Genomic DNA, 21797 nt, shown 5'->3' on the forward strand with positions numbered 1-21797 from the left:
TCGCCTAGGAACAAACGGAATACTATCTCAACCACACTCTCGTCCACAAGTTAACTTTGGGGTGAGCAAGGCTGGGGCTCAAGCCGTGCTTGGGCAGCACCTCTACTTGGGGAAGGTCTCAGGAGCGATTCCCGCCAACACCTCCTCGAAGCCCAACCCCACCCAAGCATTCCCGGGCGTGGCCCAGAGCGGCGCCTTTAAGAAGGGGGCGGAGCACAAGTGGAAAGACAAAGCCCCTGGCCGCGAGCTCCCCCCTCCCCCCTCCGGCGCACCACACGGACAGTGGTGCCCGGATGTCGATGTCGCCGTCGGTGACAGATGGCGCAATGTCTGTATGTGTGTAGGAGCTTCACTGGCCTGACCTCCTTTAATTCGCAGCCTTTCGGTTCCCGCAGTCCCCCACATTTAACTCCTCCGCTGGTGGCCAGTGAGCCTGTCGCCAGCGCTTACATAACGTGACCTTTCACCTCTTCAGACTGCCCTCTAGTGCGCTGCAACCCAACTACGCAGCAGGGGCAGCGGGGCGGGACCCAGACGCAGAGCGGCAGCTGCTCCGAGCCAATAGGCAGTGAGCGCTGACCAGCTGTCCGCCTATTGGAGCATTCGCTATCGGCGCCACAGGGGAGCAAGTTAGTGTGTGCGCTAGCCGGGCGGGGGGAGGAGGGGAATCTCCCGCCATTTTTCAATAATTTCCTCCGGTGCTACTGAGAAGGAGTCGTGACTGCCGGCAGTGGGGATCCGTGGCGAAGGTTGGCCGGGGTGGGCTGCCGATACGCGCAGCGCTTCGCGTAGGAGCTCTGCGCCCTTGCGTGGCGCCCCATGGCGCTCGCGCGGCCGCGCCGGCAGTGAGGGAGCGGGAGTTCGCGCCGCCCTCTCACCCCTCCCCTCCCCCACCGCCGGGAGCCAGCGCTCGCGCGGGGCCGCGGGGCCTAGTGCTGCGCCGCGGGCCGGGAGGACCGCCGCCGCCGCGATGGCGCCGCTGCTGGGCCGCAAGCCCTTCCCGCTGGCGAAGCCGCTTCCCGGGGAGGAGCCGCTCTTCACCATCGCGCACACGCAGGAGGCCTTCCGCACCCGGGAGTATCCTTTTCCAGCCGGCGCCGCGGACCGGGCGGGCGCGGGGCGGTCGGGGGGCTCGGCGCCGCGCGGGGGGCAGCTGTCAGCGCGCCCGGCAGCCGCGGGCCCGCGCTTCGGCTCGGCCCGCCGCTCCGGGGCCCGCGAGCGGGCCGCTGGCTGCCGCGGCGGGGCCGCTCACTTTGTCCCCGGGCCCGGCGACGGCGAGCGCACCTCCTGTCCGCTCCGCCTGGCCGTAGGCCCGGAGCGCCGGAAAGCGGGACTGGCTTGGCGCTTTTTTTTTTTTTAATTTAAATGAAGTCGTCAGCTCAAGTTTTAGGAATCGTGCACCCGCGCAGCCTCGTGATCCGGCTGGCGCCGGCCGAGTCCCCAGCCCTGCGGGGGCGCCGGGGCTCGAGCGGACCTGGGGCCGGGCCGGGCTGAGCTGACAGCACCACGGGCGCAGGACCCGGGTGCATTTCCAGACCTGCCGGGGAGGCGGGAGGAAAGCCGTTCCCGCAGCCCCGGCCCTCCCCTTCCCTCGGAAGACTGAGGTTGGGAATTCTCAAGATTTGAAATTGGTGTTTGCTTTTTTAATAAGATAAAAATGTGGAGACGTACTGAAAGGGTTTGCGTTGTGTTGGGAACACGAGGCTGCTGTTGTAGATGGGAAGCCGAGGCTCTCTGCTCGTTTGTTCGGAGAGCTCTGCCGCGAGCCTGGGCTTTCAGACTTTTCATTTTACTTTAAAGGCTGTGCGATGCTGGGGATGGAACCCAGGGCCTCGCGCGCTGCCGAGCGCCACACCACTGAGCCAGCATCCCCAGCCCTGGTGGATGGCTTTTATTTTACTTTTTTTTTTTTCTTAATATGGATGCTAGATCTATCATTTTAAAGTTTACATCTTAAAAGAAGATTTCTGAATCAAGCTTTCACGTATCCCTAGTTTTATCAGCCCTCGTCTTTTTTTTTTTTTTTTTTTTTGGTACCAGAGATTGAACCCACAGATGTGTTTAACCACTAAGCCAACTCTCCAGCCCTTTTATATTTTTAATTTTGAGACAGGGTCTTGCTACATGGATTAGGGCCTTGTTAAATTGCTGAGAGTGGCTTTGAATTTGCAATCCTTCTGTCTCAGCCTCTTGATCCTTTGGGGTTACAGACCTGCGCCACCAGGCCTACTCTTTGGAAAGACTAGATTTCTTATTTTGTGTGTGGCAGCATTGGAGCAAGTGTCCAGGTGAGCCCCCCCTTTAATTTCTCCTTGATCTTTGCGTTAATGTACTTGGTAGGATAATCTCATTCTTGTTTGTGAGTGCAGTTTGTGAATGTTGGGTGTTTACACACAAAGAGACTTGGAAAGTGAGTCTGGGCAATAAGAATTCTTTTGATGAAATATACGTATAATATTATGGAGCAGAAATTAATTTTGGAGATGGTGGAGCCTTGCCTGGTTTGCCAAGTGGGCCCAAAGAGTTGAGGATGACTTGTTAAAGGTCACACGCTCTGTAAATGATGTCAGGATTATAATCCAGTGTTCTTCCTGCCTAGTCTCTTCTAAGTATTTTGAGAGAAGGAGAAATGCCACTCCTTTTTATTTTTTTCCTCTTTCGGTGCTGGGAATTGAACTCACAGCCTCAGCTGTTTTCCCTACCATTGAGCTACATCCCTAGTCCTTTTTTCAATCCCCAGTGCCATCAGAAAAAAAGAGAGAAGAGGGAGAGAGAGACAGAGAGACATGCTTAGGGAGGAGTTAAATTCCAAGTCGAAGAGGTAGTGAGTTAGGTGAAAAGGGCCATGGATAGCTAAATTAGGACTGGCAACAAAGGCTTTTCATGTCACTCAATGAAATCATTGAAATATATACATGTATATATCTGTGAGTATGTGTATATGTAAATGAAAAAAGACTTTTTGATGATAATTAGAAACTGTAATGTGAAATATTATGTATTTTGTAAGCATTCTTCATTTTTTATTTCCCATACAAGCATTTAGAACTCTTTTAACAAAGGAGTTCTTTAAGAGCATTAGATTTAGGGGATAAATTGCTCTCTTGGGAATGTCTACAAGTGGAAACACTTTGAGGATGGGTTTTGAACAATTGTACTGTATGGTTGGCAGGTTGGCATATTTCTTTATTAGGCTATTAGTGGTTTCATAGAGGAGAACAAATACATGGTTGAGTAACAACTGCATTTGAACTGTTGTTATTCTTAATTTATATTTATGGTTATATTTTTAATAGTATTCAATATTTTAATTTTCTCTTAATACTCACTTTTTGCCGGGGGTGGGGGCATCAGGGATTCAACTCAGGGGCACTCAACCACTGAGCCACATCCCCTAGCCCTATTTTTGTATTTTATTAGAGACCGGGTCTCACTGAGTTGCTTAGCGCCCCGCTAAATTGCTGAGGCTGGCTTTGAACTCTGGATCCTCTTGCCTCCCCCTCCTGAGCTGCTGGGATTATAGGCATGCACCACTGTGCTCAACCTTTAATACTCACCTTTTAATTGCATATGTACTCCAGAAAATTTATATGGTATTTTACTGACTTAAAGCTGTGAGTTAGTATGTTCTTGAAGGTACAGTGTACATCTTCACTAAAAAAAGTTGTAAATAATTTATATATGTAATGACTGGGTGTTATATTGATTATGTTGATTATATTATGGATTTGAATTTATGGTTTTACTTCCCAGGGTAGTACCACAGGCAAGACACTACATCTTAGTTGAAGAATGTGAAATTTTTCGGAGCAGTTCTTGATGTGATTATTTGACAGTAGGCTGATGATACATTGACTGTAATGAAGCTAGATTTTAAGCAGGAACTGAAGCTACAAACAGCTTGCTCTAAATTAGTATTTTTGTTCTGTTGATTCAACTATCATGATTACTAAAGTTTAGAAAATTAATTTTTGACCTTTGTGGCATTATTCATACAGTTAATTTGCCTCAAGACAAGAATGACTAGAGCATTTTATTTATTTATTTATTTACCAAAGAAGCTTTACCACTGAACTACAAGCCCCAACCCTTTCTGTTTTTTTGAGACAGGGCTAAGTTGCTTAGTGTCTTGCTAAATTGTTGAGGCCGGCCTGGAACTTGTAGTGCTCCCTCCTCAGTCTCTGAGTTGCAGGGATTACAGGCAAGCACCATGGCTTCAAGTACTTTATTGAAAGAAACAATTTTTACCAGGCTAAAGAGAACAAAGCAGCTGTATATTGTGGTGAGGAGGTAGCTGGCTCTTGAAGTCATAAAAAAGTAGATGCATAATGAGATGATCTATGATTTGAAAATATCTTATCATTTATAGCTTACACAACCTTTGGAGAATTGCTTTGACATTTTGTCTGCAATTATATGTGCAGGAGTTGCTGGAACATAAAAACCTCAATTGGCATTTGCTCTGAGTGGTTATTTGAGAATGAGTGACTTATTTTGGTAACCTAAAATCTGAAATAGGATTTAGAGGCAGCTGACTCAGTATCTTTCTAATGGGCTTTTTCTCTTGTCTTTTTTTTTTTGGCTCTACTGGGGATTGAACCCAGGGATGTGCTACCACTGAGCTATATTCCTACCTCTTTTGTTTTTATTTTGAGATAAGGTCTTGCTGAGTTGCCCGGCTGGCCTTCATTTTACATCCTCCTGCCCTAGTCTCCTGAGTAGCTGGGATTATAGGTATTGGTCACTGGCAAAACACCTTTTTTGTGTTCTAAGACCTAGATTGAAGCAGTCCCTGTGTGTGATATGCCTTTCTAGTAGTAAAGAGAAAGATCTGGAGGAAAACATAATGGCTTTTTAAGCCTCTTCCTGTAGGTGGCATATCTCACATCTGTTCACATCTATTGGTCAAAGCAAGTCCCAAGTGGGTGGGGATGTACATTCCTCTTCAAGAGGCATTGCAAGCCACAGGCAGTGGTTGGAGATGTAAAATCTTGTATAGGAAGGGGGTGAGTAGTTGGAATCAGTAATATAATGTATTATATTTGAAGGTTCAGGTGATGTTTCCTGTAGAAAGTTTTTTTGAAATCTAAAAGACAATTAGAATTTGGTTGGTTGAAGAATAGAGAATTATATATTTGTGGCAGAGAAGGTATGATGAGTTTATGAATGTGTAGTATGAATTTGAGGGTTCTTGGCTTTTTTTTTTTTTTGGTACCAGGGATCAAACCCAGGGGCACTTAACCACTGAAGCACATCCCTAGCTCTATTTTTTTTTTTTTTTTTTAATTTAGAGACAGGGTCTCACTGAGTTGCTTAGGGTATTACTAAGTTGCTGAGGTTTGCTTTGAACTTTCAGTCCACCTGCTTCAGCCTCCCTAGCCACTGGGATTATCTTCACTTTTTTTGAGATGGGGTCTCACTGTATTGCCCAGGCTGGCCTCAAACTTTTGAACCCAAATGATCTCCCTGCCTCAGCTTTTCAAGTTTAAATTGTTTTTGCCTTGTTTTGTTTGATGATACTGGGTGTTGAACTCAGGGTCTCACCCTAAGTGCTGATTGCTGAGCCACATCCCCAGCCCCTAAAGGTTCTTGATTTTAAGAATTTGAAAGAACTTTCATATACCTAGAGTGAAGAAGTTACTTAGTAGTGAGTCATGTGAATAGGGCTGTGTCTTGTAGGCTTTTCTGAGATGGGGTAAGGAATTTGAACTTGGCCTTCATTTTAGTGAAAATTTTGAATAAAAAAGAAGTAGGGAGATCACTGTGGCTGCAGTGTCAAGAAGGGATCTTCAGCTTGGAGACTAGCTGCAAATGACTAGACTAGTGAAATAATCTGGGCAATAGATGATGGTGGTCTGAGAAAAGTTACCAGCCCTTGAGGTGAAGTTCAAGAGATGGATTTGAGATAAATGAACCAGATTTGGCAGAATTGCGATTGATTGGGGATTAGTCAAGGACGGTGTTTTCATTTGGATTTTAGTGCCATTCCCCAAAATAAAGAATTCTAGAAGAACAAGTTTTTTTTTTAACACAACATCTTTATTTTACTTTTTATGTGGTGCTGAGGATCGAACCCAGCGCCCCACGCATGCCAGGCAAGCTCATTACCGCTTGAGCCACATCCCCAGCCCAAGAACAAGTTTTTAATTTTATTTTGTTTGTGAGTGGAATGAGATAGTGGAATATTCAGTTTGGATGTCTTATTGAGTCACTTACGCATATCCAAGGAAGTAGCCACATTGCTATTGGCTATATGGGTCTAGAATTTAGAGGGAGGTGACTGAGTTAGTATGAGAAGTTATTAGCATATAGATAATAATTGAAGTTACAGGAATGGATGAAGTGACCCAGCAGGAGAATGCTATATAGATAGCATAGTTTTTTTATGGAAGGGGCTGTTGGAAAGGTGTATATGAGGATAGATGGTACTTTCATTGTTGGAAAAAAACCATAATCAATAAATATTTAGTATTTAAACATATCTGTAAAGTATTCACTAGTTTTCTTTTAAAATTATTTTATAAATTACAGAAAATAAATCTTAACAAAATCTTATCATGATTTTTAATAAATTGGAAGCCAGAGAATTGCCTCCCTCAGGGAAGGAACATATTTGCATCTCAGGGGGCCTGAGGACAAACACCTTTTTTTTTTTTTTAATATTTTTTAGTTATAGATGGATGCAATATTTCAATTTTGTTTATTTATCTTTATGTGGTGCTAAGGATTGAACCCAGTGCCACAATCCCAGCCGGACCAAATACCTTTAAGTAAACAGGAGACATGAGTTTAAAAAACAAAGATTGGGGCTGGGGATGTGGCTCAAGTGGTAGTGCACTTGCCTGGCCAGTGTGCGACCTGGGTTCGATCCTCAGCATCACATACATATAAAGATGTTGTGTCCCCTGAAAACTAATAAATAAATAAATATCAAAAAAATTCTCTTTCTCTAAAACAATAAAAAATAAATAAAAAAGATTGAGTAAGATAAGGGTTTAGGGTGAGAAGTACAAAGGACCAGAGAAGATTACTACAAAAGAGGCTACTTAAAATGTTTGAAAATGTTATGACTAGGTGAGAAAGCAGGGTGGATTAGATAATGGTTTGGTTATTGGAGCGAAAGGACTGACTTGAGAAATCTGTTAGTGGTTGAAGTTAGGGACTGAAGAGATGAGGATGATTTCCTGATGCCTGAGTTGGACACTAGCATCTGTGAGATTGGGACTGTCTGTTAAGGAGCCAGTTTGGGAAGAAGGAAAAGTAGTAACAATGAGTCTAGTTTAGAAAATGTTGGACTGGAGAAATCACTGAGGCTTCTTAGTGATACCAGTCTTGTATACTGTGTTTACGTGAGTCTACTTTTAAGGAGAATGAACTGGGCATGTTATTCCTGCTTTTTAAAATAACTAATAATAAGAAATTAATTTTATCTATTTATTTAGTATTGGGCATTTCACCACTAAACTACACCCCCAGTCCTTTATTTTTAAAAAAAATTTTAAAAAACTATATACATTATTATTATTTTAAAATATTTATTTGTTTTTTAGGTGTAGATGGACACAACACAATGCCTTTATTTTTATGTGCTGAGGATCTAACCCGGGTCCCACCCGTGTGAGGCGCGTGCTCTACCGCTGAGCCATAATCCCAGCTCTATAGTATTTTTTAACATGGTGCTGAGGATTGAACCCAGGGCCTCACACGTGTAAGGCAAGAGCTCTACAGCTGATCTACAACCCCAGCCCCCTTTAATTTTTTATTTAATTTTATTTTTTATTACTATATTTTCTACTGGGCATTGAACCCAGTAGAAAATATAGTAATAAAAACTAACCGCTGAGCAATACTCCCAGTCCCCTTTTTTTGGATACTGGGTATTGAACTGGGGCACTTGACCATGGAGTTACATCCCCAGCCCCCACCCCTCTTTTATTTTTCTTGCTTTTGTTGGCCTTTATTTAATTATAGAAGAAAGTAAATACCTTTTCCTTTTTGGGCCATTTGTGTTTCTTTCTGTTAAGTGTGTGTCACATTTACCTACCTTTTTTTTTAGTTGTAGTTGGACACAATGTCTTTATTTTTGTGTGGTGCTGAATATTGAACCCAGTGCCTCACACATTTGAGGGGGGCACTCTACCAATGAGCTACAGCCCAGCCCACATTTACCTATCTTCTACTACATTTTCTTTTACATGGCCAGGGTATAAATCTTTGTAAACTTAGAAAAAACACCAATATTTGTAGTTTTATATACATATTTCAAATGAAATGCTCACTGTTTTCTAACATTGTTTATTGCTTGGAAAGACTTTTCATTATCAGAAAAGTTTAAACATTAATTTTGTAACTAACCGCCTAGATGACATTTATTATATTGATTTTAAGAGGCTTTTTTTTTTTTTTTAAGTTTTAACAAATTTTCTAATTAGATAACACTCTCATGTACAAGTGATGATGTTGTCCTTTCTTCTTTTCTTCCAGTGTCTATCTATGCCTCTTGATGTTAGTTTTCTGATTCTGTGTCAGAACATTGAGAGGTGGGACATAAAAGGAGGAAAGGCTAACTTGGCTCAGAGGTTTCAGTCCGTGATCGACTGGCTCCACTGCTTTGGGGCCTGTGGCAAGAAAAAACATCCTGGTGAGGAACATGTGGTGGCAGAGTCGTGCTAGTCAGGAAGGACAGAGAGGGAGAGGAAGGGGCAGGGGTTCCAATTTCCCCTTTAAGGCACACCCCATGTGACCTCACTTGTGTCTACTTGGCCCAATGTCCTAAGCCTTCCACCAGTGGTCACTAGTGCCACAGGCTTGACTCAGTCTGGGGGGCACTGGCTTTGGGGGTTCATAGAAGGCACAAGCTTCGCAGACTTCTCTCTGTTGTTTAATTCAGATGGCCTTTATCTCCTGAACAGAACTGAATTATCTTGTTAACCCCTCGCCTGCATCTGAGCTGGGATGCTGACACTGCTTCCCCATTAGGTGGTTCTGTGTCCCAGCCCTATATTGTACTTCATTTAGACCACAGAGTCTCACTGAGTTGCTTAGCACCTTGCCATTCCTGAGGCTTGCTTACCCGCCCCAGTGCTTTTTATTTTTTTAAACTTTGAGGCAATCTTGTTAAGTTCCTGAGACTGGCTTTGAACTTGCCATCCTTCTGGCTCAACCTCCTAGGCTGCTGGGGTTACAGGCTTGCACCACCGTGCCCAGCTTGTTACTCTATTTTTGTTACTATTATTTTTGTGGTACTGGATGTTTAATTCAGGGACACTCTATCACTGAGCTACTCCCCAGGCCCTGCCCCCTTTTTTGAGGCAGGGTCTCCCTAAGTTGTTCAGGCTGACCTTGATTTAGGATTTTCCTGCCTTGGCCTCCCATGTAACTGGGATTTTTAGGGATGTGTCACCATGCCCATCCTAGTTTTATGAATTCTCAGTGATTGGGTTTCCATAGCATTTTATAAAAGTTGAACTCTTGTTTTTTACTGGTACTGTAATATGTTTAATCACTCCCATATTAGCACCATCCTTGGTGAGGAAATTGGATTTATTACTTAGATTTTGGCAGATTCAGAGAAAGATCTTTAGTAAGTGAAGTGGTTGCTAGTTCAGATTACCTGTGAGTTTGTCCCTATCATTTGCCTTTTTTACTGATCACAACCTTGGAAAACTAAAAAAGTCTTTATACGTTAAAAATGAATACTTGTAAGTTGGAAGACAATATTGATATTAATAGAAGGAGCTGTTCAAGTACTTTTATTTCAGCCACCATAAAAATGTGTCATTTGGAAAGTACAGGGATTGGCAGCTGACTCAGCAGCTAACTCTCTAGTTGTAGTGTTAGTTGATTTCTTGTATGGCATCTGTTGCTGTGCATAAAGTAAATTCATTACTTGCCATTTGAATTTGAATGTGGCTGAGTGATGGTGAATTCTGTCAGGATGGTATGGAAAGTTACAGTATATTTGGCACTTATGCCAATATCTCCCCCTGTCTCTCTCATGAAGAGACTGACAATTACTAACTAATCTGGTAAATGTACTATTATTGGAGACAACATGAAAATGGATATTATGTCAAAAGTTATTTTTAGGATTTTAATTTTCATAGTGCTGGTAATTGAACACAAGGCCTCATGCATGTGAGGCAAGTGCTGTACCAATGAGCTATATCCCAAGCCCCGGAATTTATTTTTTAATCCTAGGAAGCAGCAAGTGTTCCCAAGGTAGGCTGGAATGCAGTTTTTTTTTTTTTTTAATATATTGTTTTATTTGTAGGTAGACACAATACCTTTATTTTATTTATTTATGTGGTGCTGAGGTTTGAACCTAGTGCCTCACACGTGCTAGGCAAGTGCCTTACCACTGAACCACAGCCCTAGCCCTGGAATGCTATGTTAATATGCATTAGTATATGCATAAGAGTGTTATAAACTGCCTGTGAGAATGTGGTCATCTTGTTTTACTGTAGACTAATTATTTTTTATTTATTTTATTTTTTGATACTGGGAATTGAACCTAGGGGCACTTTACCACTGTGCTATATCCCCAGACCTTTTTATTTATTTTTGTTTTTTCGAGACAGGGTCTTGCTAAGTTGCCCAGGCTGGACTCAAACTTGTGATCCTCCTGCCTTAGCCTCCTGAGTTGCTGGGATTACAGGCATGCCCTCCTGTGGACTGATTCTTAAACTTGCTACTCATCTGAGCTCTTATTCTTTTTTCTTTCTTTAAACTGGGATTGAGGGCTGGGGCCCTTTGCCACTGAGCATCCCTACTCCTTTTAATCAATTTTTTATTTTGAGAGAATCTTCTAAATCTTCTAGGCTGGCCTTGAGCTTATGATCCTTCTGCCTCCTGCCTTAACCTTTTGAGTTGCTGGAACAGGTGTTTTTCACTGTACCCTGGCACTGACCTCTTAAACTCTTAATCCCTATGCCTTGTTTTATTTTGGTTTTCCTTTTTATCCCCCCTTTTGAATTGGGGTTTGAAAACCCTGGGGCATTTTTACCACTGAGTCACATCCCCAGTCCTTTTTATGTTTTAATTAATTATTTTGGGGGTTAGCAAGGATTGGACTCAGGGACACTTGACCATTGAGCCACACACCCAGCCATATTTTGTATTTTATTTACAGACCGGGTCTCACTGAATTGCTTAGCTTTGAACTCGAGATCCTCCATTAACACTTTTAGGTCCCATCAGTGCCCCCTGCTTAAAGCCATATTTTCAGAGTACTTACAAGGTAAAAGTATAGAGCAAAACACTCAAAGGCTTGGTAAAACCTAAATAATTTGGCTTTGAACTTGAGATCCTCCTCCTTCAGCCTCCAGAGCCTCCGGGATTATAGGCGTGTGCCACTGTGCCTGGCAGAGCAAAACATTTTCAAAATTCAAGGGTATAACTTACACGTACACACATTGGGAAGGGTCGGGTTAAGTGTGTAAAAACTGATTAGGTCATTTTTATTTTGAGACAGAGCCTCACTAACTTGCTGAGAGTGGCCTTGAATTTGGCTATCTTCCTGCCTCAACCTCTTGTCAACCTCCTGAATTGCTGGGATTATAGGTGTGTGTCACCACTCCCAGCTATTCCTTTTTCATATGCTATTTTTTCTTGGGAATTTTTAGTACTGTGTGAGCCTTGTAAAGTGAAATGAAATTTTGTTGAATTGAGGAAATGACATTTATACTAAAATACTAATATTTTATTTGTAAAATGTGATAAATCATTCTAATTGTACTTTAGTTCTGATCTTGCTTTGGACTTGCCACTTGAAAACCCTGGTTTCATTTCTGTCTTTTTTCCTGCTATAAATTATAGAAATAGTATTGTAGATTTTTTTTCTATAAATAATTATTTTATGAGTATGGATTGGATGTCTCTGTTACTTGAATATTGTTTTCCTGAGCTGCTGCCAACAGAGAGTATGAAGCCCGCTTGGAAAGGTACAGTGAACGCATTTGGACGTGTAAGAGCACCGGAAGCAGTCAGCTAACACACAAGGAGGCCTGGGAAGAAGAACAGGAAGTTGCTGAACTGTAAGTAATAGAAGCCCTGCCTTCTGGCCCCATCTTCACCTTGTTAGGAAAGGATGGAATAGTAACTCTTAATGCAGTATTTGTTTTCAAATATATGAGGCATTAATTGGAATATATATGATAGTGTACTGTATTAGTGTCAGGGGCCTTTATCTTCGTGGTATTTTGCTAGTAGCAAAGTGGGGACAATACATATTTATTTAGGTTTTACCAGGCCTTTGAGTGTTTTTGCTCTATACTTTTACCATGTAAATACTCTGGAAATATGGCTTTAAGCAGGGGGCACTCATGTGACCTAAAAGTGTAAATGGAAACAGCAAAAAGGCATAAAGTTTTCTTTGTTTTGTGGTCATTTGAAATTTCAGATGATATTTACAGCAGATATCAAAAACAGATAACAGTTTGAGGACAGTTTAAGTAGAAAGGGTGAATTAGGTGTCTTAAAAAATTCATCTGTTCAAAATGCCTAGTTGTTTGAATGATCTCTCAAAGAAAATATGCAGAATTTGGGCTATAGGTTATACAAAGAGATAAGTAGAAACTAGGGATGATAAAATAGTCCTTTTGGGAATTGGGAATAGGTGCTTTTTCTGGATTTCTCCTTGACTTGTAGCAGACAAGCAGGAGAGCATAGGATTTAGTAATTGAATACTAGTGGGCTCTTTGTGATGGGCCTGGTGATGAGTGGCTCTATCACTGACTCATTGGTCAAGACGTCTAACCTGGTGCCTCTTCTTTGCTTATTGGCACATTCTCTCTGGGATTAGTGTTATTTGTATTGTGTGTGTGTGTGTATGTGTGTGTGACACACACCTTATTTAATGTGCTAGACCAGGGGTTGGCCAACATCTTATAAAGGGCCAGTTTGTAAATATTTTAAGCTTTGTGGACCATATGGTCTCTTGTCTCAACTAAACTCTGACATTGTTAAACAGCTGTAGATATTATATAAAGAAATGAGTAGCTGTGTTATAATAAAATTACTTACAAAAACTAGCTCTGCCAGGGCCCGGTGGCTCACTCAGTGCCTAGGGCAGCTGAGGCAGGAGGATTGGCCAGCCTCACCAATTTAGCAAGGCCCTGAGCAACTCATTGAGACCCTGTCTCAAAATATAAAAAGGAATGGGAATGTGGTTCTGTGGTTAAGCACCCCTGGGATTCAATCCTTGGTACTCAAACAAACAAACAAACCAAAAAAACTAGCAGGATGCTGGATTTGGCCCACTGACCTCTATAAAAGACTGTAATTTTTTCCCCCTGGTGCTGGTGATTGAACCAGGGCATGCTAGGCAAGTACTCTGCTATTGATCTGCAGTGTCAGCCTTAGCCTGTAAACATGTTTTTTTTTTTTAATATTTATGTTTTAGTTATAGGTAGATACAATATCTTTATTTTGTTTTTATGTGGTGCTGAGGATTGAACCAAGTGTCTCACACATGCTAGGCGAGCGTGCTACCTCTGAGCCACAACTCCAGCCCAAACTGTTTTTTTTTTTTTTTCTCCTTTTTTTTGAAACTGGAGATTGAGCTACAGCCCTATCCCTTATTTATTTTAATTTTTTTGGTTATAGATGGATGCAATACCTTTATTTTATTTATTTGTTTTTATGTGGTGCTGTGGATTGAACCCAGTGTCTCCCTTATGCTAGGCAAGCACTCTATCACTGAGCCACAACCCCAGCCCTTGTTTTAAAATTTTGAAACAGGGTCCTGCTAAATTGCAGAGGCTGGCTTCGGAACTTGTGATCCTCCTGCCTCAGCATTGTGGGTCATTAGGTTTATATGTGTGTGCCACTGTGCCCAGCTAGCCTGTGAACTTCTTAAGGATAGAACTCATATTTGACTTATTCTTGAATTGGTTACAGTGCATAGCACAATCCTCTGCATTAAATAAGCAGATATTACTCACTTTTTTTTTTGCAAATACAACACTACCTTCTCCAGATGACTTTTTGGGAAAATTGTGTGTAAATATTCTTTGTAAATAAAAGATACCACCATTAGCCTACAAAAAGAGTAATAAAGGAGGATGTTATGGTTGTAGGAAATGTGATTATGTACCTGAAAAACCCAGTGAATCTGTTTAGTAAAAAGCTGTTCTGAGCCAGAACGGTGGTGCACACTTGTAATCCCATTGGCTCGGAAGGCTGGGACAGGAGGATTGGAGTTCAAAGCCAGCCTCAGCAAAAGCAAGGTACTAAGCAACTCAGTGAGACTCTGTTTCTAAATAAAATACAAAATAGGGCTGGGGCTGGGGCTCAGTAGTCAAGTGCCCCCAAGTTCAATCCCTGGTACAAAAAAAAAAAAAAAAAGCTGTTAGGAACAAATATGAAGATTCAGTTTCAAAATGAAAAATAAATTGTTTCCCTACATACAAAGAAGTAAAGGTCAGATAGAATTTAGACTAAAGATACTAACCTGGAGATATTAGGAAAACTTCACAAGACTTCATGAAGAAGGTAACTTGGGTTTTTTTTTTTCTTTTTTGGTGGTACTGGAAATTGAACCCAGGGCTTTGCACATAGTAGGTAAGTTCTCTGCTACTAAGCCTCATTCCCCAGCCCTATGAAGATAGCATTTGACACTTGTATTTATTTACTTACTTTTGAGGTACTGGGGATTGAACCCACGGGGCATTCTCCGACTGAGGCATATCCCATCTTTTTTTTTTTTTTTTGAGCTTGTTATCATTAAGTTGCCAATGCTAGCCTTGAACTTGTGATCCTGTTGCCTCAACCTCCTGAGTTGCTGGGTCCCTGCACTGGTGAAAGGTTGGATACTTTGTACCAAAATGTTTAAGATAGAAAATGTTTATTTGTATTTAATTCAGCAAACAGTGGAGGATACCAGTATTTGAATAGGGGAGGCCTATGATAGTAGTTAGGCTTGAAAAGATTGTCTAGAAGCAGCATGTAGAAAGAGTTAGAGAAGGAGGGGAATCTTTGTAACTGGAATAGTAGTCATGCAGGGATGCTTGGCGCAGGAATGCATGGCAGGAATAAAAAGGACGAGATTAACTCTCTGCTTCTTCCTAAAAAGAGTTTAAAAAGCCACTACAGACTTTCTCAGAAAGGCATACACATTAGCATATTAAAGATATTTAGAAGACCTGCAGTAGAGATACTTTTCACTAGGTTTTATATAATGGGTTTCAAACTTATTTGACCTTGGAACCTGTTACATCTGAGGGAAGTTCTATAGAATGTACTTTGGAAATGTTTTACTTGATTTGATTGCTTTTAAAATATAGGAGGTGGATGGAGAAATTATTGAAAAAGATTAGGAGGTTATGAAATTTTATTCAAAGTAAAAATTCTTTCTAATTACAAAAGTAATGCGTGGGCTGGGAGTGTAGCTTAGTGGTACAGTGCTTACCTCTAGCATGTGCAAGACCCCAGGTTCAAGTTCTGTCACTGCCCCCCCCCCCCCCCCAAAAAAAAAGAAAAACAAGAAGAAAAAAGGAAGTAACACACACTTGTTATAAAAATGTGTATGAGGGCTGGGATTGTGGCTCAGAGCGAGAGCGCTTGCCTCGAGTGCATTAGGCACTGGGTTCAATCCTCAGCACCACATAAAAATAAAATAAAGATATTGTGTCCACCTATAACTAAAAAATAAATATTTTTAAAAAATGTGTATGACATGGAGTAAAGGAATCTGAACATTATTGTCCAGCCTCACTCTCCAGAAATAACTAGCCATAGACCATGGAGCTTGAAACCTGAGTTTAATGGAAAGAGAGTGAATTTACAGGGGCCAGGAAAAGCCTCTTGGAATTAAGGAAATCTGAAAACATCTTGGAAGGTTGATTAAGCTGGGAAGAGGACAGAGGTAGCCAACCACCTTAACAAAGTCGGGGAAACTGGAACATATTGATCGTGATTGTAGTATAGTAGATACCTTGGTGGATTAATTCATTGTAAGAGTATGGTAATAGATACAGTATAGTAGTCAGTAGTTATGAATTGCATAGAATGATGCAGAATACTTCTTATTTTATTTATTTATTTTGGTGCCGGGAATTGAATTTAGGAGCACTGAACCACTGAGCCACATCTCTAGCCCTATTTTGTATTTTATTTAGAGACAGGGTCAGAGTTGCTTAGCACACGCTGTTGCAGAGGCTGGCTTTGAACTTGCAATCCTCCTGTCTCAGCCTCTTGAGCTGCTGGCAGAATATTTCTTATATATCACATTGTATCATGGTAACACAAAACCTAATACTGGTCTGCAGTTGTAGTTTTGTGGCAAATCACTTGCCTAGCATGCATTGGGTTCCATCCCAGCACTACTACCAAAAAAAAGCAGAACAAAACAAACCTAATACTGGCATTTGCACTAATGTTCTCATCCCCCACTCCTAATCCCCCCAAAACTACAAACCTTGGAATAAATATTAAATTATCTGGTCAAAATTGCATATCTAATAACTGTCCATTAAGGTTGCTTCCCATTTTCTGCTAAAAGAATCCAGCAGTGGGGGCTGGGGTTGTGGCTCAGTGGTAGAGCACTCGTCTTGTGCATGTGAGGTCCTGGGTTCGATCCTCAGCACCACATAAAATAAATAAATAAAGGTATTGACAACAACAACTAAAAATTAAAAAAAAAAAAAGAATCCAACAGTGAGTATCTTAAAGTATATGTTAGTTTTGATGAGTATTATCCAGTTGCTTTCTAAAAGGGTTGAAAAATTAGGCCATCAGCAGTGTTTAGTTGCCATATCGGGTATGATAGTTAAGTATTTTTTGCTAATTTATAACTGAACAGTGGTACCTCATTGTTTTACTTGTAAAGGCTTTGGGATTTAAGTCATGGTTTCAACGTATTAACTATTCCTGATATAATTTCATTATCCATAAAATGAAAATTCTAGATACCTCAAAAGGTATTGTGAGAAGTAAATGAGTGAACCAGGCGTGGTGGTGCATGCCTATAATCCCTGTGATGTGGGAGGCTGAGGCAGAAAGATTGCAAATTTGAGGCCAGCTTTAGCAACATAGACCCTGTCTGAAAATAAAATGAACTTCGGGTGTGGCTTGGTTCTAGAAATCTTATAGGTTTAATCCCCAGTCCTGGGGGTAGGGGGTGGGGAATGAATGGATGCAACTGAGAAATATCACAAATATAATCCAGTTATGTCTTCCTAACTAAAAACTGGATAAAGGGTAAGAATAAATTCATAGCTGAAAAGAAATTCACTCTCCAAAAACCAATTAATGGGAAAATATTTAAACTTACCTATAATGTGCCTGTTATTTTCATTTATAGATAAGAAAGTTAATCTATATAGATCAATTGACAGAACTACTGTAAAAAGTTTTTCAGTTTTTCCCCTGTAAACTGTATGTTTTTTAATCTTTGTATTCTCCTGTGCTGTACATGTATTTGCTCAAGAAATATTTGCTTTGCTGTGCTTCTAATACTGCTCTCAAAAGCTGAGTCTTAAAGTTTGAATTGACCTGAATTAAATTAAATATGTGGATAGGTTTTCTTCAGTTTTTAGTAGCTAACAGCATATTTACTTAGTTTGAAGGAGGAATTTCCAACCTGGTACGAGAAACTTGTTCTGGAAATGGTTCACCACAACACCGCCTCCCTGGAGAAGTTAGTAGACACTGCATGGCTGGAAATCATGACCAAATACGCTGTGGGTGAAGAGTGTGACTTTGAGGTAAGTGTCTGTCTCTCCTATGATTTCATCCACTAATTCAGAATTGAAACTTCTGTCATAGACTACAGAGCCTATTTGTACATGTCTAAAATTGTATTATGTTTGATGTCTGGTTCATATGATATCAGGTATTCTGAGAACCAATTTTAGAATCACACTGAATATGTGGGAATATTTAATTCTGTGATTATTGCTACCTGGGTACCACTATATCTATCTTTGCTTTCTCTTTGTTTTTTCTTTCTTTTTGGTAATTCTATTATCTTGGGTTTTTTTTTTTTTTGGTAATTTTTTCATACTTTAAAAGACTTTCAAAAACTTCAATAGCTGGTTATGGTGGCACACACCTGTCATCCCAGTGACTCAGAAGGCTAAGGTAGGAACATGACAAGTTGGTACGCCAGCCTCAGCAAGTAAGTGAGACCCTGTGTCGAAATAAAAAACAAAAAAGCTGGAGTGTAGCTCACTAGTAGAGCACCCTTGAGTTCAAGTTGTTACTATAACCATGATGAGAATAGACTTTTCTACTTAAACTTGTTTTTTAATTTTACAGCCCAAATAACTACAAGAAAACTATTATAGAAACAATACCTAATAGACGAATGGATAAAAAAAATGTGGCATTTATACACAATGGAGTATTACTCTGCATTAAAAAATGACAAAATCATAGAATTTGCAGGGAAATGGATGGCATTAGAGCAGATTATGCTAAGTGAAGCTAGCCAATCCCTAAAAAACAAATGCCAAATGTCTTCTTTGATATAAGGAGAGTAACTAAGAACAGAGTAGGGTCGAAGAGCATGAGAAGAAGATTAACATTAAACAGGGATGAGAGGTGGGAGGGAAAGGGAGAGAGAAGGGAAATTGCATGGAAATGGAAGGAGACCCTCAGGGTTATACAAAAGTACATACAAGAGGTAGTGAGGGGAAAGGGAAAAATAATACAAGGGGGAGAAATGAATGACAGTAGAGGGGGTAGAGAGAGAAGAGGGGAGGGGAGGGGAGGGGAGGGGGGATAGTAGAGGATAGGAAAGGCAGCAGAACACAACAGACACTAGTATGGCAATATGTAAATCAATGGATGTTTAACTGATGTGATTCTGCAATCTGTATACGGGGTAAAAATGGGAGTTCATAACCCACTTGAATCAAAGTGTGAAATATGATATGTCAAGAACTATGTAATGTTTTGAACAACCAACAATAAAAAAATTAAAAATTAAATAAATAAATAAATAAAAAAATATTGTTAGAAGAAAGAATAAGTGACATGATAGACATAAATACAATAAATTATTTTTTGCAAGTAAAAAAAAAAAAGAAGCAATACCTAACATTAAAGCAATCCTTATATAATTCTTTTCTTCACCTTGCTACTATGGATTGAACACAGAACCTCATACATGCTAGGTAAGCATTCTCCCACTGAGCTACATCCCCAGCCATTTAAAAAAATTTTTTTAAACAATTGAAATTTTTTTTGGTACTGGGGATTGAACCCAGGGGCACTTAACCACTGAGCCACATCCCCAGCCCATTTAAAAAAAAATTTTTTTTTTAGTTGCAGATGGACACAATATTTTTATTTTACTTATTTATTTATATTTATGTGGTGCTGAGGATCGAACCTGGTGCCACACACATGCTAGGCAAGCACGCTACCACTGCCTGTTAATTTCATTTATATTACAACTACAGCACCCCCGCCAGCCTGTTTTTATATTTTATTTAGAGGCAGGGTCTCACAGAATTGCTTAGGGTCTCACTAACTTGCTGAGGCTGGCTTTGAACTTGCAATCTTCCTGCCTCAGCCTCCTGAACCATTGGGATTAAAGGCATATGCTATCACACCTGGCTAAGAATTTAAATTTAAAAAAAAATTTTAAAGTTTTAAAATTTCAAATAGCTTATTTAGGTTGATATGTATCAGATAAGAGAACTGTTAGCCATATACCTAATAGTGGTTATTACTTCTCAAATAGCCTAAATAAAATAGCTTTAGAGAGGTTCTGAAAATATATTCTTAGGTCCATGCTTGAGACTTCAGGAGGTTTAGAACAGGTCCTAAAGTAGCTATTCTAACAAGCTGTAGGATGGTAATGATGCCGTTACATTGGGCACCACACATTGAGTAGTAGTGGCTTAAACAATAAAGGCATTTGATTATGTTAGATTAAAAAGTCTTAGAAGTAGACAGTTCCAAGGTTGGTGTAGAGGCTGGATGATAATGTCAAGCTCTCTTGCTTTTAACTTTATTGCCTCTTGGTGTGAAATTGTGACTGTATTCAGAGTGAGGAAATGCTTTTCTTTCTTTTTTTCTTTTGACATTGCTGAAGATTGAACCCAGGGCCTTGAACTTGCTAGGGAAGTACTCTATCACTGAGCTACATCCACAGTCCTCAAAGTAATGCCTGTCTAAGTAGGATAAGAAGATTTTCCAGAAGAATAAAAGATAAAGTGTCCCCTTTATCTTTACATGTCATTGGCTAGGTCTTGCCTTATGTATCCATCTTTATCTGCAAGCTGAGAAAATGAGTATTTGCCTTTTTTCTTGAAAAGTCAGGCTGGCCGGACAGAGGAGAGAGTGGGGGGGAATAGCTTAAATAGCCAGTTCAGCAATTATATGTGCTACAAAACAGCCAGTAAGTATGAGGTCAAGATTCAAACTCGTGTTTATGGTTCCAAAGTCTTCCTCCTTTCTTGTTTCACTTATTGACTCTGATTTCCTGTATTTTGTAGCTGCTTCTTTTTCATTTGTAATGTTTGGGATTGCAGGTGAGTTTTTGTTTGTTTTTTGATGCTTGGGATTGAACCCAGGGCCTTGTGCATGTGAGGGAAGCACTCTACCAATTGAGCTATATCCTCAGTCCCTGCAGGAGGATTTTTAAAGAAAATTTTTTTAATATTTATTCTTAAGTTTTAGGTGGATACAATATCTTTATTTTACATTTATGTGATGCTGAGGATCGAACCTAGTGCCTCGTGCATGCTAGGCGAGCACTCTACCACTGAGCCACAACCCCAGCCCTCGAAGGAGGGTTTTAATCACATATTTTTTATTAGTGTCCTGGCAAGAAACAGATATCATACTTAAATGATATAATTGAATTGAGTTTAATAAAGGGCTGTTGACAACATACAACAGTCCAATCAGGGACAAGGAAACTATCAGCCAGTGGGCAGACTCCATTTCTAAACCCCAAGGAAGCAAGGAGAGGGAGAAAATGACAGGAATTTGAAGAGTAGCTTAGTTGTCAAAGAGTACTTTGTAATGAGATTTAACCAACCTGCTAGGGAGGCATTAAGGGAGTAAATAATACCCTAACCTCACTTTTCTTCTACTGTCTGACTTTCTCCTAATACTTACCAGGGACTGAACTCAACCAAATCTGGAGAGCAAGGGAGGGAGCCTTTTGGTATGAACCAGTAAGGTCAGCCCATGTAGGCATAGAACAGTGTGGAGAAGAATGGTGATGGACTTGAAGTGGCAGAAGGAAAATATTCTGCACATATATATGCAAGATGGAAGAAGAAATGTTTGAGGCAAGAGAGGAAATAATTAGGGGGATATTTGCTTATAAACATGAAAAAATGTTTAAGCTCATTTGTAATAAAGGAAATCAAATGGAAACTATAGTGGGATAATATTGTAAACATAAGATGAATAAAGTAATAACAAGAACTTATGATGCTCTTACCTCAGCCTCCCTGCCATTGAGATTTCAGGCATGTGTTACTGCACCTGGCTTTTGATTACTTTTTATCTGTGACACGTTTGGCAAGGCACTGTATTCTGAATGTTAGTTTTTTTTTCTAGGTTTGAATACACGATTATAGTTGATTTAAAATATAGCTTTATTGAAGCTAGGCATGGTGGTGACTGCCTGTAATCCCAGTGACTGAAGAGGCTGAGGCCGGAGGACCCCAAGTTGGAGGCCAGCCTAGGTAACTTAGTGGCATACTGTTTCAGAAAAAAAAAGAAAGAAAGAAAGATAAGGGAGCTGGGGATATAGCTCATGAGGGTAGAGCAGTTGCCTAGCATGCATGAGGCCCAGGGTTTAATTCCCAGTAAAATACACACATGCAAAA

At 40.6% G+C, this 21797-nt stretch overlaps 1 protein-coding gene across 4 annotated transcripts in view; it reads left to right on the forward strand.

Annotated features, from left to right (window-relative positions):
- Window positions 1-536: 536 nt before the first annotated feature.
- Window positions 537-21797, forward strand: part of Baz1b (bromodomain adjacent to zinc finger domain 1B) — an 82408-nt gene continuing 61147 nt past the window's right edge. For 2 of the 4 annotated variants that reach the window (XM_027948452.2, XM_027948450.2), the window contains exons 1-3: window positions 537-1077; window positions 11919-12035; window positions 17561-17705. In XM_027948452.2, coding sequence (XP_027804253.1) covers window positions 971-1077; window positions 11919-12035; window positions 17561-17705 — 369 coding nt within the window. In that variant the 5' untranslated portion in view covers window positions 537-970. Of the gene's footprint in view, window positions 1078-11918; window positions 12036-14545; window positions 14563-17560; window positions 17706-21797 lie in introns of those variants that run through there. The other 2 variants (XM_027948451.2, XM_071605365.1) reach the window with 2 other exon arrangements.

This window comes from Marmota flaviventris, chromosome 19 (genome assembly GCF_047511675.1).
Source record: "Marmota flaviventris isolate mMarFla1 chromosome 19, mMarFla1.hap1, whole genome shotgun sequence".
Classification (NCBI taxonomy): Eukaryota; Metazoa; Chordata; class Mammalia; order Rodentia; family Sciuridae; genus Marmota; species Marmota flaviventris.